The sequence below is a fragment of the Protobothrops mucrosquamatus genome, unplaced genomic scaffold, assembly GCF_001527695.2.
Source record: "Protobothrops mucrosquamatus isolate PMUCROS unplaced genomic scaffold, P.Mucros_1.0 scaffold2680, whole genome shotgun sequence".
NCBI classification, from domain to species: Eukaryota; Metazoa; Chordata; class Lepidosauria; order Squamata; family Viperidae; genus Protobothrops; species Protobothrops mucrosquamatus.
In genome coordinates this window covers 430,426-442,467 of record NW_015388727.1, presented here as the reverse complement: position 1 = coordinate 442,467, position 12,042 = coordinate 430,426, and the positions used below count along the sequence as shown (strand labels likewise).

The 12,042-nt window shown below is 43.0% G+C and overlaps 1 protein-coding gene across 2 annotated transcripts; it reads left to right on the top strand.

The window, feature by feature from the left end:
- Positions 1-1,922: 1,922 nt before the first annotated feature.
- Positions 1,923-9,794, top strand: APOOL (apolipoprotein O like). Of its 2 annotated transcripts, none has more exons than XM_015825535.1 (9): positions 1,923-1,949; positions 3,750-3,857; positions 4,642-4,761; positions 4,958-5,012; positions 5,807-5,905; positions 7,097-7,188; positions 7,442-7,555; positions 8,549-8,714; positions 9,366-9,794. In XM_015825535.1, exons 1-9 carry the CDS (start codon positions 1,938-1,940, stop codon positions 9,461-9,463), a joined length of 864 nt encoding a protein of 287 aa, XP_015681021.1. In that variant the 5' UTR covers positions 1,923-1,937; the 3' UTR covers positions 9,464-9,794. The 2 variants fall into 2 exon arrangements, with proteins under 2 accessions (XP_015681021.1, XP_015681022.1); XM_015825536.1 differs by having other exon boundaries at positions 1,932-1,949; positions 3,753-3,857.
- Positions 9,795-12,042: the final 2,248 nt, after the last annotated feature.

Sequence of the window (12,042 nt, the reverse complement as noted above, 5' to 3'; positions counted from 1 at the left end):
TTGCAGTCCAGGGGACTCGCAGGAGTCTTCTCCAGCACCAGAGTTCAAAGGCCTCAATTCTTTGGCGCTCAGCCTTTCTTGTGGTCTAACTTTCACATCCATACTTTGCAACTGGGAAAACCATGGCCTTGATTATAAGACATACAATAGGAACATTAAAATAATACAGATGCTAAACCCTTATGGATATTCCTTGACTTGCAATCACAAAGAGGTCAGAATTTTCATTGTTAGCAAGGCGATTGTTAAGCGAGCTGTGCCCAGTTTTACAACCACTTTTTGGCCACGGTTGTAAAGCAAATCATTGTGATTGTTAAGTGAATCGCGCCGTTCAGAGTGGGATGTGTGGACGCTTGCTTCTTTAATGTTTGCTTGTCTTTAATAAGATGAACAATCCCTGTCAATCTGCATTAACTTTCTGAAAAGGGGCGACCTGAAGTGTGGTTTTAGAGAACGGGCGAGTACAGGTAGGGCTTAACTTACGGCCACAGCTGAACCCGAAATGTATGCTGCTAAATGAAACATTTGTTAAGTGAGTTTTGCCCCATTTTACGACGTTTCTTGCCACAGTGGTTAAATTAGTCAAACTGTTAAGTGAATCTGTGTTCCCCACTGACTCTTGCTTGTCAGAAGCTCGCAAAAGGGATCACATGACCTTGGGACACTGCCACCGTCATAAGTATGAGTCAATTGCCAAGCATCAAGATTTTGATCACGTGACCACAATGATGCGGCAATATAATAAGTGTGAAAGCTGGTCATAAGTCACTTTTTCCGGTGCCGTTGTGACTTGGAACGGTCACTAAATGAACTGTTGTAAGTCTGTACTACCTGTGCACGCTGGGAAATCTGTTTCCTCTTCTGAACCCTTCCTTCTTTCTTTACATCACTAAGGCAGCTCAAGGTCTGCCCCTGTTGGATTTCTGCCTGTCACGTAGTTTCAGTTTAGATCCCCAGGTGCACGACTACGGCAGTGATTCTTAAACCTTTTGCTCTATCGTAGCACATATTAGAATGATTATTCTGTATTTCCCATATTAAAAATTAACATTGATAACGTTTTGGGAATATTTCCCTAAATAAAATATTGTTCATGAAGCAAAACTTTTTTTTTTACTGATTACAGATAATTGTGAGAAATTGACGTGGCTTTACTTTTTTTGCCAATATTTTCCATACGCAGCAAAACAATTAGGATTTCGTGGACCCCTGAAATTCCCTCCTCCCTCCTGTCCCCCAAACCTGGGACCACCTTTAAAGAAACACTGGACTACAGCATTCATTACTTATACAAGCATGATGGGAGCTGTAGTCTAACAAGGCTAAGAAACCAAGAAACCACGATTCCCTCTCACCCCAAATACCACGGGTTGGAACTTTATTTTGGTCCAATTTACAGTGTTCCTCAACCTTGACCATTTTAAGGCATGTGGACTTCAACTCCCAGAATTCCACAGCCAGCAATGCTGGCTATGGAATTCTGGGAGTTGAAGTCCACATGCCTTAAAATGGTCAAGGTTGAGAAACACTGGTCCAATACATTTCAATCTTTTTAAGAGGCGTGGACTCCAACTCCCAGAATTCCCCAGCTGGCTGGGGAATTCTGGGAATTGGAGTCCACGCCTCTTAAAGTTGCTAAGGCTGAAAAAGAACACTGTTTTAGCCCTCCAATTAAAAAAGAGCGTCCATCCTCGGGGAACCCCATAAACTCCCTTCTCGTTTCTTTTCCTCCCCGCAGTAGTTGAACCATGGTCTTGGGGGATCATGGGAGCTGTAGTCCCGCGCGGGAACCTCCGCCGCTAAGGCTCCGGGAAGGGGAAACACCGGGTGACGTCACTCTGACGCCGCTTCTCCGCTCCGCCAATCCTAGGCCAGCTTTCCTACCGCTCCGCCCTCTTCCAGGTTGGGCGCCTCCCACGCGAAGCGGTGGAGCCAAAATGGCGGCCAAGGTGAGTGGCTGCGTCGTGCTTCTCCGGTCTCCGATTCCGGGGACTTTCGAGGCTGCTGGAACCCCCTTTTTCCCCTTCTTTCCTTCGTTTCGGGGCCTCCCACCGATAGGGGAGCCCTTTCCTGCTTTTCCACTGAAAAGAGTGGCTCTGGGCTGCAAAGGGTGCCTGAGCATGTGCAGAATTCCCTTTCCCTGCGGGGTCTCTTGAGTGTCAACCAGCAGGGCTCCTTTCTGATCTTTGCCCTTGTCTCCCGCCAGCCACAAAATTGGAACTTTGTCCTGCAAAAGAGGCTCAAAGGGGAGGAGGGGTGGCAAAGGCAAGTGGATTCCTGAGCATGTGCAGAGTGATTTATCCTATGCCCTTGCTCGGAGGAGACTGAATGTGGGGATGTAAAAGAAATAAGAGTTGCAGGGCAATGAATGAGGAAGGATGGGCAAAGCTTGTTCCTTCGCATCCCTTCCCATTGCTAATTCTTGTTCCTGCCTCTCCTTTTCAATATGGAAAGATGGACATTTTGGGCATTCCTGAAGATGCTGGGCAGCGGAGCATGTGCAGAATGCCCTTCCGTTGTGAAATCCCACTGATGCTGCCCCCAGGTGTAACCCAACATCCTTGGGATGTTTTTGAGATTCTTGGCCATCCACTTCTCCTTAAAAAGAACCACACTCTGCATCCTTCACCCATCTGATTAGGCATCCCATCTTCCCCAACCTGATACTGTTGACCATGGGAGTTGTAGTGGAGCAGGGCTGGGAGATAACCAGGTTAGGGAACGTTGTGAGGCTAGCAAAATCACACTGATAATGGAAACCCCTTACACCAGTGTTTTTCAACCTTGGCCACTTTATCTTAAAGTGTGCGACTTCAGCTCCCAGAATTCCCCAGCTAGTGTGCAAAATTGTGTATAGTGAGCAATTTTTAAAAAAAAAAAATTCAAGTGCGGAATTTGCTGTTCAAGCATTCACATCCGTGTTGATATCATCCCCTTTCAACAAAAACCAACCGCTTTCGTAATATCTTCGTTTTCTCCAATACATTCGGTACAGCTCAGATAGTGAAGGGGCTACTGTAGTAGGCACCAGATTGGGGGGAAATTGCTTTTAAAATTTAGATTACACCCATTTTACATTTGTGGTTTGCCTTTGTTTTTTGAACTCTTCCCAGTTTGCGAATAGAATAGAATAGAATAGAATAGAATAGAATAGAATAGAATAGAATAGAATAGAATAGAATAGACTTTATTGTCACTTTGAATGTACACTAATCAACATACATTAAAATGAAATTTCATTGCATACAGCAGAGGTCCCCAATCTTTTGGGCACCAGGGACCGGTTCCATGGAGAGAGGTTTTTCCGTGGACTGAAGGGGGCGTGGTTTTATGTGCTGCCTGCATCTTGTGGATGGGGCTTTGCTTGTTTGTGCGGCCCGGTTGCTGGCATGCCGCGGTCCAGTACTGGTCCACAGACCGGGGGTTGGGGACCACTGTCATACAGCTCTCAAAGGGTCACCACCTTCAATATACACCACATAAATATGACAAACATAATACATACCTATATATATACATACATACAGAACTGTGCATATACCCACATATATGACACAGAGAAACAACACAAGAGTCAACTCCCTGGCCCAGTTCATGATGAATCATGGATAAACCAGCATTCCTAGCTCAAAGAGAGATGTGGGCACAACAGTTTTCTTGATTTCAGAATGAATGTTGAAGCATAGAAGCTGCTTTTCTGGAGATATTGAAGTTGTTCCTTGATTTATCTTGACTTTTGCTTGTGACAGCAGGTCACCAAATGGGCAGCCCTTCCTACAGTTTTAGCATGGACTTCCACTCATGCACTTGGCGCAGCCGAAGGAGAACAGAAATCCCGCCAGATTAAAGTACATCAGGTAAGATTCGTAAGATCATTGCGGGCTTCGGCTTGTGCAGAGAAGCTTTCCCTCTGAAGGGTATATTTCAGGAAAACAGTCTTGTATCGTAGTCTGGGAACTTTGAGTTATGTTAAAATAAGAAGATTATGCATCATTATTTATTTTGCAGTACGGCAAATAAATACACGTCGTGGATCATTATATAGCCCTTCTGCCTTGTGGCAGCCCCTCAGATACTGAAACACTGCTATCATGTCTCCCCTATTTCTTCTTTTCTTTAGACTAGCCAAACCCAAGTTCTGTAGCCGTTCTTCGCATTTTTGGTCTCCAGGCCTTTGATCATCTTATGACGATCAATGACTAAGTAGACAGTATAGGAGGAGAGGCGGAGTCAAGAGAGGAATCAGCCTAGAGTCGTTACATTCCCACCAGCAATCCAAGTCCAGTCCCTCTTGAATTCCGTTGACTCTTATCTATTTAGTGCTGACCCTTTAGTGCTTGACTAGATTCTTGTGTACAGACATCAGCAATAAATCAGCTTAAAGGGAACATAACGTGTGATCTTGATTCTTCATCCTTGTCAAGAGGCAGATGTGAACACTCCTTTGAGCCATTGGATGCAACATCTATGGCCAACGAATGGTGGAGCACCACTCCCGTTCATTCTAGTCAATAACCTGATGGCCAATTCTTGTTGAGTGGGAGCAAAGAAATACCAATGATAAGATAACGGAGTGGAGGATTGGTTTTCATTTCTGCAGGCAAGCCTATGGTCACCATCTCCCCCTCCTTTTTTTTGCAGCTTCCCATTTACAGTGCCCCACCTCTGGAATCACGGTACGTTGACGAAAAGCCCGGCCAGCTGCAGACCAGGATTTCATCCGTAAGAAAGACGACAAGTTATTACGTAAAGGGTTGCAAGGTGAGAACACAAGCAAGGATGTATGCATCGTTTTCCAAGTACAAATCACTTCCCTTGGGATAGGTTCACGTACTGCATAACAAACAAAGAGTATTTTTTTTTTCAGCCATCTCTTCCTTCTGTGAAGCTGCCTTCGCATTTGTCAGTGGGATTATTATTATTATTTTAAACAATGATCTTTTGTTTATTTCCACAGGACGCTTACCTCTTCGTCAAAAACGGAGTCACTGCTTCGCTACAGTTTGGAAAAGGTGGGTGTGTCAGTAGAGCACTTTGCACCTTCCTGTGCTTGGTGCGTACTTCTGTCAACCTTGCAACCAGACCAAGAGGCCTACCCATAAGTATAGGTAGTCCTCGGCTTACGACCGCAGTGGAGCCCAAAATTTCCGTTGCCGAACGAGACATTTGTTAAGTGATTTTTGCCCCGTTTTACGACCTTTCTTGCCACAAGTTGTTAAGTGAATCACTGCAGTTAAGTCGATAACCCGGTTATAAAGTGAATCAGGCTTCCCCATTGACTTTGCTTGTCTGAAGGTCACAAAACAGGATCACGTGACCTCAAGAACGCTGCGACCGTCATAAATACGTGCCAGTTGCCAAGTGCCCCAATTTTGATCATGTGATCCTGGGGATGCTGCAACGGTTGTGTGAAAAGCAGTCACAAGTCCCTTTTTTCAATGGTGATTTAACTTTGAACAGTCACAGAAATTAATGGTTGTAAGCCGAGAACTATGCTAGCTTTAAATTTAATGTACTGTAAGGATACATTAACAGGCTCTTGCATGCCTGAAAGTACAATTCTCCAGCCAGTCTCCTTTGTCCCTAAAGAAGTTGGGAGGGTCCCTTCTGAGCTGCTTGCCCTGCCCATATTTCTTTTGTGGGCTCAGCTACCTCTTATCTGACCATTATTTAGTCCTCGTGCTTTTGTTTCCCAAGGCCATTCCTACCTAACCACTACAACCTCTGCCCATGAAAATAACAGATGAGATAAAGAGGTGGGAGAATCCAGCAAGAACTAACCGTGATTGTTTTGCTTATTTTTAAGATGCGTATGTTTACCTGAAGAATCCACCTCCAGAATTTCTCCCCAAAATTGGGGTGATCACAGTTTCAGGACTGACTGGAATAGTCCTGGCCAGGAAAGGTAAGGTGATGGGAAAGGAAACCACTCCAGATGATATGAAAAAAAATGTACTTATTTGTTACAGTGATCTCTGTTGCTGTGTTCAGTTCATTCTTAGCCTAACAGGTCAGTATTTGCAGGGTGTGGTTAGAAAAAGGGAAGATGGCAACTGCGAAAGTGTGGTGGCAGCTGTGCCCTACGTGTGCTGGACATATAAAATGGATCTCACCGTCATGGCTTCACCTTGGTTTTGTTGACTATGCTGTGGGGAGACCCTACTCCAGGCTAAAATTAATCTTTTGACCTGCAGTTTTTAAAGCTGCAGCTGCGGACAAAAGGAAAAGATGCATCTGCTTTAAAGGGCTGCCCGCAAATGTTATAGGTACAATGTCACGCTTCAAAAGCATCATTTCACTTCCGTATCCTAAGCACTGCACATCTACTGAATGTTGAGCATATCGAATACGCTCCATTCTCAATAATAATAATAATAATAATAATAATAATAATAATAATAATAATAATAATAATAATAATAATAATAATAATAATAATAATAATAATAAAGTTGGAAGGGACCTTGGAGGTCATCTAGTCCAACCCCCTGCTCAGGCAGGAAACCTTATACCATTTTGGACAAATGGTTGTCCAGTCTCTTAAAAACTTCCAGTATTGGAGCATTCTCCGCTCCTGGAGGCAGGCTGTTCCACTGGTTAATTGTTCTAACTGTCAGGAAGTTTCTCCTTAGTTCTAGGTTGCTTCTCTCCTTGATTAGTTTCCATCTGTTGCTTCTCGTCCTGCCTTCAGGTGCTTTGGAGAACAGCTTGACTCCCTCTTTGTGGCAGCCCCTCAGATATTGGAACACTGCTATCATGTTGTCCTTCTCTTCATTAAACTAGACCTACCCAATTCCAGCAACTGTTCCTTATATGTTTTAGCCTCCAGTCCCCTAATCATCTTTGTTGCTCTTCTCTGCACTCTTTCTAGAGTCTCAACATCTTTTTTACATCGTGGTGACCAAAACTGTTGACTTGGTTAATTTTGGGTGGTTGAGCCTGATGTGCAAATCTAGACCAATACTTGGTTCAATGTACTCTAGGAAAGCAGATCAATTATGTAATGACATAAGCGGTTTATGAGAACAGAAGTGTTGAAATTTCATGTTGCAATTAGTGGTGCTCTTTATTCTCACTTGTGACTTGTTTCTTGCAGGATCTAGATTCAAGAAAATTGCTTATCCCATGTGCCTGGGCTCACTAGGTATATCTCTTTGCTATCCAGCACAGTCGGTGATTGTTGCAAAGGTAATCTCCTTTTAAGCTTCCTACTTAGGTGCTTTTTTAAAAAAATAAACTTTTTCTTTCACTTTAAGAATGTTGCTGCTAGTTGATATTTTTAAACTCCGGGTTACAAATTTCCAAAAGATTGTTATTCAGAATTAGGGGTGTTGTTTTTTTTCCTTCCATTCTCTGAATTATCCTATTCATAAAAAAAAAAAGTAACATCACCGCCTTGTGTCTGTTGCTCAGTCCAATAACCTATTTCACGTTAAACCAGGTTACAGGTAGCAAAGTTTATGCCGCAAGCCATAAAACGTATACAGTTGTAGGATCACTCTGGACCAAAAAATCTTCCACAGAAGTTCCAGTTGCCCAGGAAAAAGATACTCAGGTATGTCCTTTTCCAAGAAGCATTTTAAATAGCAAAAGTTTTGATAAATGTTTTAAAATGCCAACATTTTGCGTCAGATTAAATGGTAAAATCTACTGCATCTCTACATTGCCCATTATAAAGAGGCCCTAAGGTGGATTTTAATGTTAGTTATCTATACATGGAGTCTTGATGCTTCTGAAATTGGTGGTTTACTTGGTTGTATGTATACACACACATACATACATATACACACACACACACACACATACATACATATATACATACATGCATACATACATACATACAGTATAAAAACATAAAATCTGGCCCAAGTCTTTTTCTTACTGGCATTTTTTTTTATAATATTGTATTAATTTTCCAATTTTACATTTGAGTATTTAAAAAGCAACCTGGTGACTATTGATTAATAGTTCAATAACAAAATCTTTAGTGCAAATCTCAGGTTACAACATCAGATATTTCTTCTCTTTTTCCCTTAACATTTACTGTCTCGTATTCAAGCTAGTACATTTCTGATTATACTAAATCAATAAAAACATCATTATTACATTTATCCATACATTTTTAGCTTATACATATCTTAATTACATCCAATCTTCATAAACAATCCATATCCTGTTATTAATTTTTACATAATTTTTAATTTCTCATCAATATTCTAATTTAACCTTTGATATCCATAATTTTCAGACTTTGGGTAACCAGGATTTCCCTTATCTCACTTCATAACAAACTATAATATCCAAAATACACATTTTATCTATTTGAATGTAATCTTGTTCTATTTTCTAAAAGGTATCTTTTTTCTTACTGGCGTTTGATGACTTCTAATAAGGATTCTGTGCTAAAGTTAAAGCAGAAATACTTTGACCAATGCTTTTATTAAAATCACTCCGTTTTTTTGGAAGTCACACTGTTTAATTAGAATAAACTGCCCAGCCAATGTATCCTTCTGGATATTCCATGATTATGCCTCTTTTTCAAGTACAGGAAGCTTCACGAGTCGGTCATAGCCTCCCAAAAGCACAGGAGGCCTCTGTAGAACCGGAGGACCAGGCAGAAACCTCAGAAGAACCAACCCGAAGAGAGAGGTCAGACGCCCAGAAAGATTATGAGACTTTGATGGGTGCCATGAAGATGCCAAATGTCAGAATAGGTGAGAAGTTCTAACTGCCCTCACAGGCTTTCGCAACTCTGGATCTGTAATTCCCAAATGGGATGATTTTTCACACCATTTTGGGGTAGGGGAAGTTGTTAAACACCTTTGGAAAACAACGGATTAGCACAGGCTGTATCACACTCTTCCCCACAAGAGACGAGACGTTGTGAGAAATTAAAATGGTGTCTGTCAACCAGTACAAATCGAAGGGAATGAATGAATGAACGCACACAGGTTGTCCTTGAGTTGGGACCAGAATTTCCGTGTCGTGCTTATTGAGTCACGATCCCTTCGGTCGTTAAGCGAATCACTGCATTTGTTAAGGGAGTCACAGAACTGGTAAGCAAAGCTGGCTTCTCCCATTGACTTTGCTTGTGGGAAAGTCACAGATGGCGATCAGGATGCTGCGACCATCATATAAATACACAATGGTTGCCACCCGTCTGAATTTTGATCCCATGACTGTGGAGATGGCTATGATGGTCATAGGTGTGAGGATCAGTCATAAGACCCTTTATTCAGTGCCATTGTAAACTTCAAATGGTCGTAAATGAAGGATTACCTGGAAATAAATAACTAATAATCCTTAGCAGCCCACTCCCTCATTCCAGAGTTGCCTATCCTAACATCCTGGTGTCTATTTGGCAGATGCATTGAAGGCACCCACGTTTAAAGCAGATGCAAGCCTCATGGACTACGGGCAGGCCAGCCCAGAAGATGCAGATCTGTATAGTAAGAGAAGCTAATACCCTCCAGTTTTCCTCATGGGACTTTAAAAACAGGTGGAAGCCCTATGCAATTTGCTCACAGGTCTGCATGGTGATACGGAATCAGGTAGCATCTTAACTCTTGTTCTCTTGCCAATTTTCCCGTGCAATTCTTAAATCCTTTTTCTACTCATTAGTGCCACTTCGGATTTTCAACTGGTTGAAAGTATAATTGGTCTCTGGGTGTAAAACGCAAGAAGCTTCTCAAGAGATCCTCGTTGCCAAATTAGCGAATAATGTAAATAACATAGGATACCCTGCTGCTTCTATTCAAAAGCTTGCAATAATAACATAGCGTATTTAAACCACATTTTGCTTTGCGTTTCTTTCTAATCCATGGGCTGTTCAAAAACTTTTGCTGTCTGACGACCAGAAGGATGTTGAGGTCTGCAGAATTGATTGTGCAACTTTCAGTCCATCAAATATAAACTTTGTGTGCTTGGCTTTAATGAGTATAAGCACAGCGTTAGGTTTCCCATGCATATGAATGCACATCCTTTACAAAGAGGGCTGTTAGGCTGTCTAGAGGTGTGACGCCCACTATGTTGAGCTTATGGAACTAGTATTTATTAAGTAGGGTGGATTGCTAATCAATCTCCCGTTTCGAAGGAAGAGCACACTTTCAAAATATCTTGGTTCTCATGAAAGATGGCAAATATACATGTTCCAGGATAATATTGCAGGATCCAGTCTGGGTCCAGTCTTCTGAACTTTTGACTCGTGCTGGAACCTATCCTCAAGGGCAGGGCTTTTCAACCAGTGGTACGGGTACCACCTGTGGTACATTGGCACCTGGCAGGTGGTACGCGACCATCCTAGAAAAATGGTAGCAGGGGAGGGGAATGAGCTGAACCGGTGACAGCACCGCACAAGCCTGAGCGAGAGACGGCTGGAGCTGCAGGGCTGTCAGGGCTCAGTGGAAGCGCCAGGATCAGCGCCAGGATCCAGCTGGAGCTCGGCGCTGATCCTTGTACTTCTGCTGAGCCCTGAAGAAGCACCAATCAGCTGGAATGTTGCAGCATCTCCAGGGTCTTGTGATTTACATTCAGATGCTTGGCAACTGATTCATATTTATGACTGTCACAGTGTCCCAGGGTCATATGAAGTGACCAAAACCTGCTGCAACCACCCAGCAGACGGGGGGGATAAAAACCAAACACCCCCCCCACCCCACCTCTGCTGCCAATCCTCAACAGAAATGCTCACAACAATGAAAACCTCAGACAGGAGGAAGAGCGCGGCCGGGCGGGCAAGCAGGTGTCTTGCTCAGCTGTGCCTTGGGGGACACTTTTTTCAGTGCCATTGTAACTTCAAACAGTCACTAAGCGAACTGTTGTAAGTCGAGGACTACCTGTACTTTATCACTTTTTTCTTTTTGGGGGGGTCATCAGGTTTTTGATACCTTGCTAGGCGCCTGGTGGTACTTGGATATTGCCATATCCTAAAAGTGGTACAATGGGTGAAAAGGTTGAAAAGCCCTGCTCAAGGGAACTTTCTCTCACCAGAACATGTTGGTCATTCTGGTGAGAGAGAAGTTCCTTGAGGATGGACTCTAACACAAGTCCAAAACCTCAGAAGCGTAAACCTCTGGTCCCAGTGACTGACCAAGATTGGATCCTATCTTAGTTCTCTATTCGCTATGCAACCATGGACATACATTTCCCCAACAGTGTCTTCATGCAAAGTGATGCTTGGTTGATTATACAGTGATGATCAGACCAGTTGCTTTCAATTAGTTCGAAGACTATGTAGTACAAGAGAGGCTGGCCCTTAAAATTTAGACTGAACATTGAGAGCAAAACAGAGAAAGGGTCTAAAACTTGAAGAAAAAGAAAAAGAAAAAAAATACACTTAACATCAAATGACCATCTTAATTGGATCCAAAATTGACTCAGCTTAGGGGATCTAGCAGGGGAAATGTGGGTTTTTCTAAAATCTCACTTGATTGTCTAGACCAAGGGTAGGCAACCTTGGCTCTTTTATGACTCGTGGACTTCAACTCCCAGAATTCCTGAGCCAGCATGTCTCAGCTTGGAAGCCTCTCCCTTTCCCCTCAGCATGGCTGGCTCAGGAATTCTGGGAGTTGAAGTCCATGAGTCATAAAGGAGCCAAGGTTGCCTACCCCTGATCTAGACAGCTGTATTCTAAAATGGGTCCCCAAACTTGGCAACTTTAAGATACGTGGACGTGAACTCCCAGAATTCCCCAACTAGCATGGCTGGCTGGGGAATTCTGGGCGTTCAAGTCCACCCATCTTAAAAGTTGCCAAGGTTGGACACTCCTGCTCTAAAAGCATCATTGCAGAAGTGTAGTAACGGCCAAAGGTGTGAAGCTTCCGGCTCGTTTGGCATAGCATTTTATGGACATGAATTGGACCACCACCACCCCACTTCCCCCGTCAAATAACTGAGAGTTCCATTTTTTCTCCTCCTTGGAGGAAATCCTGAGGTTTTCTGCTCAGAATATTTGTCCTGCTTCCACTTGCTGAAACAGTCTAACTGTTTTAACAATCCATGGAATGTCTTAATGAGGGCCGTTGGGTTGGCCTGACAGATTAA

Bases quoted from the DNA above. Each gene is read 5' to 3' on its own strand.
- APOOL (XM_015825535.1), top strand. The intron at 7,556-8,548 runs GTATGTCCTTTT...TTTCAAGTACAG, and splicing joins CCCAGGAAAAAGATACTCAG to GAAGCTTCACGAGTCGGTCA. The intron at 8,715-9,365 runs GTGAGAAGTTCT...TCTATTTGGCAG, and splicing joins GATGCCAAATGTCAGAATAG to ATGCATTGAAGGCACCCACG.